Genomic DNA, 6000 nt, shown 5'->3' with positions numbered 1-6000 from the left:
TGAAAATCTCAATAGTAAACTTCGTTCTGTTTTTTTCAAATATTGAAAATTGAATGTATAATACTAACAAATACTAACAACTGTATAAATATGATATTTACTAATGTTAACGAGGCCGGGATAAGGTACAGGTACTTGATGTTTTAAACTAACAAATGTACAGATTTCATTAAAATATGATAAATTTAAAAAAAAAAAATACTATGTTTAATAAATATGAATTGTTTTCTGTGTTTACTTTGGTCAGTATTGCAAGTACACCTAGAAACTAAAGACTTGGTGTACTCTTAGTTAATTAAAAGCCGTTTGATGCCAAATAAAACAATAATTATGTTTCATTATACTAAATCTGTGTTTTAATTACTTGTAAAGTTTATAAAATGTCATTGACAATCACTCAGCAGAAATTCCTCTAACCCCAACATCAGGATGGATTCTTCGCCAAAACTAGACAGCCAGAACTGAAGTAGAAAAAAGTGATGAATAAATAAGACTAAGTATAACCAAACTTTGCATTGGGAAGATTAAAGTAACAATTTAGAATATTTAAAAGCAATTATTTAACATAAAAATCATTCAATTACAAACATTTCAACACTAGTTTCCTAGATGAAGGACATGTAATCTAGTATAGTTTTTAAATAAATAAACTCAATGCGCTTTGTAAAAATAAACGAATACCTTCATGCGGTCAGATTATTCGAGTGTTAAAATACTACAAAAGTGCTTGCTTATTTACCACTTGTTCTACAACTTAACATGGGGAACACAGCTAACAAAAATATTATGTCAAAGGGAAGTAATCAGTTTTTTTCAAATGATTTTATATACTTTATGAGGAGAAATATGTGCAAAATGTGATGTAAATGGGGAGAATATGTATGCCTTTCATTGATATCATAACTCTAAAGTGTAATTTCTATTGTTTCTTTCAATCTGCACACAAAAACTGATTTTTACCATATACCCCATGCTTCCTCTCACAGTACACTCAGTGCATCCTTGATAGCCGCAGCTAAGATAGAAATTTGTGTAAAAAACAACTTCAAATGGTTCCAAAAGCCTTACATTACATTAACATTTACAGGAAATGAGTTTGTTGATTATTGTGTGGCCTTGGACAAGTACAGTGAAAGAGTGCATATTTTCCTATAAGGGACTTTTTTTACTTCTTTTCCCACTTTGTTTGTAATAAACATGTAAGGTATCCAATTTTCAAGTTCCAGTTTCAATACAACATTCATAAATGCTGAATTTGTAAAGATAGAGCAAAATTTATACTACAGCCCATACTGCGGCCAATGTATATTTGATATATAAAGTTATAGACCAATAATATGCTCAGTTTGGTCCCTATGGTGAAACAATCCGGGTTTGGTATGGTCAATATTGGCGTCTGGCTATCTAAATTGGGGGTAGGGGTCGATTAAATATTTTTTGGCCTACGTACACATATTTTAGTATAAATAAAGATTCAGGCATGTAAAATACACCATAAGCATTTGTTTGGGTTATAATATACCCCAATGCCTGGGCGGTGCTAGGGGAAGATTTTTACTCTTATGGGTAGTTGTCTTTATGTTGGTTTTTCTAGGCTTTTATGGGGGTTCATCGTCTTTTACGTTTAATAAAGCACCTATTTATATACAAATACAAATATACCAATATTTTATTGGCACAAACACAATTACAATAATTGGGAAAGGCCCATATTTCAGTGCATTTAAACAATGAATACAGCATACTAGTAGTTAAATATGTTATAATTAAGAAGCTAATATCTCGTTTCTAAATACACCTGACATTTATATATAAGAACAATATTGAAAAACACATGTTAAAGTTATCCAAGGCCTCTACGATGAAAATGACACTTTGAGATGATTCATTGCTAGAAAAAAAGACCTTTTAACCATTGTTAACGGAGTCGTATATATCGGTTTATTAAATATATCTTTTTAACTAAGAAAGTTGGTTTTATATAATTTAACCAAAAATTAAGGTATTTTACACTTTATCTATTTCATAAATAAAAAGCAATATATATATATATCAGTTTATATATAATTAATTGATATTATATATGATTAAAGACCGTGCACTCTTAAGTTCTATGTTTGAAGCAAGCGCATAGGTCATCATATATACGTCTTCAAATTTGGAAGTGTCGGCATTTCACAAAAATTAACGCAATTGAGCTAATTTTTGGTGTATCTGAAAGATAATGTAAAAGCTTTTAAGAATAATACCATAATTCAATGAACAAATAAGTTTTTTTTCTAGAAAAAAAATATCGTTCAAGTTTATGTATGCAGGGAAATGCATACTTAAACCCCGTGCCTACTTTGGTGAAATGCTGACTTATACGGAATTTATAAATGTATTGGTTGTTCTAAAAATAGAATAATCTAAAAATGCGCAATTCTACTTTCTACTTACAATATAGTAACTGTGTATAAAGACGATGATTATCTGATTATACATAGAGGGATGACTTAAGACCTTTTTATGTCACATAAGTATTAAGGAATCACCCTATACAAAGAGGAATGACCTCAGGTCTTTGTATGATACATAACTACCAGGGAATCATCCTATACATAGAGGGATGACCTCCGGTCTTTGAATGATAGATTACTATCAGGGTATCATCATATACATAGAGGGATGACTTCAGGTCTTTGTATGATACATAACTATCAGGGAATCATCCTATACATAGAGGGATGACCTCAGGTCTTTGTATGATACATTACTATCAGGGAATCATCCTATACATAGAGGGATGACCTCAGGTCTTTGTATGATACATTACTATCAGGGAATCATCCTATACATAGAGGGATGACCTCAGGTCTTTGTACGATACATTACTATCAGGGAATCATCCTATACATAGAGGGATGACTTCAGGTCTTTGTATGATACATTACTATCAAGGAATCATCCTATACATAGAGGGATGACCTCAGGTCTTTGTATGATATATTACTATCAGGGAATCATCCTATACATAGAGGGATGACCTCAGGTCTTAGTATGATACATTACTATCATGGAGTCATCCTATTCATAGAGGGATGACCTCAGGTCTTTGTATAATACATTACTATTAGGGAATCATCCTATACATCGAGGGATGACCTCAAGTCTTTGTATGAGACATTACTATCAGGGAATCATCCTACACATAGAGGGATGACCTCATGTCTTTGTATGATACATTACTATCACGGAATCATCCTTTACATAGGGGGATGACCTCAGGTCTTTGTATGATACATTACTATCAGAGAATCATCCTATACATAGAGGGATTACCTCCGGTCTTTATATGATAGATTACTATCAAGGAATCATCCTTTACATAGAGGGATGACTTCAGGTCTTTGTATGATACATTACTATCAAGGAATCATTCTATACATAGAGCATGTAGAGGGATGACCTCAGGTCTTTATATGATACATTACTATCAGGGAATCATCTTATACAAAGCGGAATGACCTCAAGTCTTTGTATGATACATTTCTATCAAGGAATCATTCTATACATAGAGCATGTAGAGGGGTGACCTCATGTCTTTGTATGATACAATACTATCAGGAAATCATCCTTTACATAGGGGGATGACCTCAGGTCTTTGTATGATACATTACTATCAGGGAATCATCCTATACATAGAGGGATGACCTCAGGTCTTTGTATGATACATTACTATCAGGGAATCATCCTATACATAGAGGGATGACTTCAGGTCTTTGTATGATACATTACTATCAGGGAATCATCCTTTACATAGGGGGATGACCTCAGGTCTTTGTATGATACATTGCTATCAGGGAATCATCCTGTACATTGAGGGATGACCTCAGGTCTTTGTATGATATATTACTATCAAGGAATCATCCTATACATAGAGGGAGGACCTCAGGTCTTTGTACGATTCAATAATAACAAGGAATCATCCTATACATCAAGGGATGACCTCAGGTCTGTGTATGATACATTACTATCAGAGAATCATCCTATGCATACAGGGATGACCTCAGGTCTTTGTATGATACATTACTATCAGAGAATTATCCTATACATAGAGGGATGACCTCAGGTCTTTGTATGATACATTACTATCAAGGAATCAGCCTATACATAGAGGGATGACCTCAGAGGTTTGTATGATACTTTACTATCAAGGAATCGCCTATACATAGAGGAATGACTTCAGGTCTTTGTATGATACATTACTATCAGGGAATCATTCTATACATTGAGGGATGACCTCATGTCTTTGTATGATACATTACTACCAAGGATTCATCCTATTCATAGAGGGATGACTTCAGGTCTTTGTATGATACATTACTATCAGGGAATCATCCTTTACATAGAGGGATGACCTCAGGTCTTAGTATGATACATTACTATCATGGAGTCATCCTATTCATAGAGGGATGACCTCAGGTCTTTGTATGATACATTACTATCAGAGAATCATCCTATACATAGAGGGATGACTTCAGGTCTTTGTATGATACATTACTATCAAGGAATCATTCTATACATAGAGCATGTAGAGGGATGACCTCAGGTCTTTATCTGATACATTACTATCAGGAAATCATCTTATACAAAGCGGAATGACCTCAAGTCTTTGTATGATACATTTCTATCAAGGAATCATTCTATACATAGAGCATGTAGAGGGGTGACCTCATGTCTTTGTACGATACAATACTATCAGGAAATCATCCTTTACATAGGGGGATGACCTCAGGTCTTTGTATGATACATTACTATCAGGGAATCATCCTATACATAGAGGGATGACCTCAGGTCTTTGTATGATACATTACTATCAGGGAATCATCCTATACATAGAGGGATGACTTCAGGTCTTTGTATGATACATTACTATCAGGGAATCATCCTTTACATAGGGGGATGACCTCAGGTCTTTGTATGATACATTACTATCAGGGAATCATCCTGTACATAGAGGGATGACCTCAGGTCTTTGTATGATACATTACTATCAGGGAATCATCCTATACATAGAGGCATGACTTCAGGTCTTTGTATGATACATTACTATCAAGGAATCAGCCTATACATAGAAGGATGACCTCAGGTCTTTGTATGATACATTACTATCAGGTAATCATCCTATAAATAGAGGGATTACCTCCGGTCTTTATATGATAGATTACTATCAGGATATCATCATATACATAGAGGGATGACCTCAAGTCTTTGTATGATACATTACTATCAAGGAATCATTCTATACATAGAGGGATGACCTCAGGTCTTTATATGATACATTACTATCAGGGAATCATCTTATACAAAGTGGAATGACCTCAGGTCTTTGTATGATACATTACTATCAGGGAATCATCCTATAAATAGAGGGATGACCTCAGGTCTTTGTATGATAGATTACTATCAGGGTATCATCCTATACATAGAGGGATGACCTCAGGTCTTTGTGTGATACATTACTATCAGGGAATCATCCTATACATAGAGGGATGACTTCAGGTCTTTGTATGATACATTACTATCAGGGAATCAACCTATACATAGAAGGATGACCCTAGGTATTTGTATGATACATTACTATCAGAGAATCATCCTATACATAGAGGGATGACCTCAGGTCTTTGTATGATACATAGCTATCAAGGAATCATCCTATACATAGAGGGATGACCTCAGGTCTTTGTATGATATATTACTATCAAGGAATCATCCTATACATAGAGGGAGGACCTCAGGTCTTTGTACGATTCAATAATATCAAGGAATCATCCTATACATCAAGGGATGACCTCAGGTCTGTGTATGATACATTACTATCAGAGAATCATCCTATGCATACAGGGATGACCTCAGGTCTTTGTATGATAGATTACTATCAGGGTATCATCCTATACATAGAGGGATGACCTCAGGTCTTTGTGTGATACATTACTATCAGGGAATCATCCTATACAT

At 34.3% G+C, this 6000-nt stretch overlaps 1 protein-coding gene across 1 annotated transcript in view; it reads right to left on the bottom strand.

Annotated features, from left to right (window-relative positions):
- Window positions 1-342: 342 nt before the first annotated feature.
- LOC139503548 (uncharacterized) overlaps window positions 343-6000 on the bottom strand; it is a 51150-nt gene continuing 45492 nt past the window's right edge. Inside the window, exon 5 of the mRNA XM_071293348.1 lies at window positions 343-461. Within this exon, the coding sequence (XP_071149449.1) occupies window positions 384-461 (78 nt within the window). The 3' untranslated portion in view covers window positions 343-383. The remainder of the gene's footprint in view (window positions 462-6000) is intronic.

The sequence above is a fragment of the Mytilus edulis genome, chromosome 14 (assembly GCF_963676685.1).
Source record: "Mytilus edulis chromosome 14, xbMytEdul2.2, whole genome shotgun sequence".
Classification (NCBI taxonomy): Eukaryota; Metazoa; Mollusca; class Bivalvia; order Mytilida; family Mytilidae; genus Mytilus; species Mytilus edulis.
This window is presented reverse-complemented; position numbering and strand designations above follow the sequence as displayed.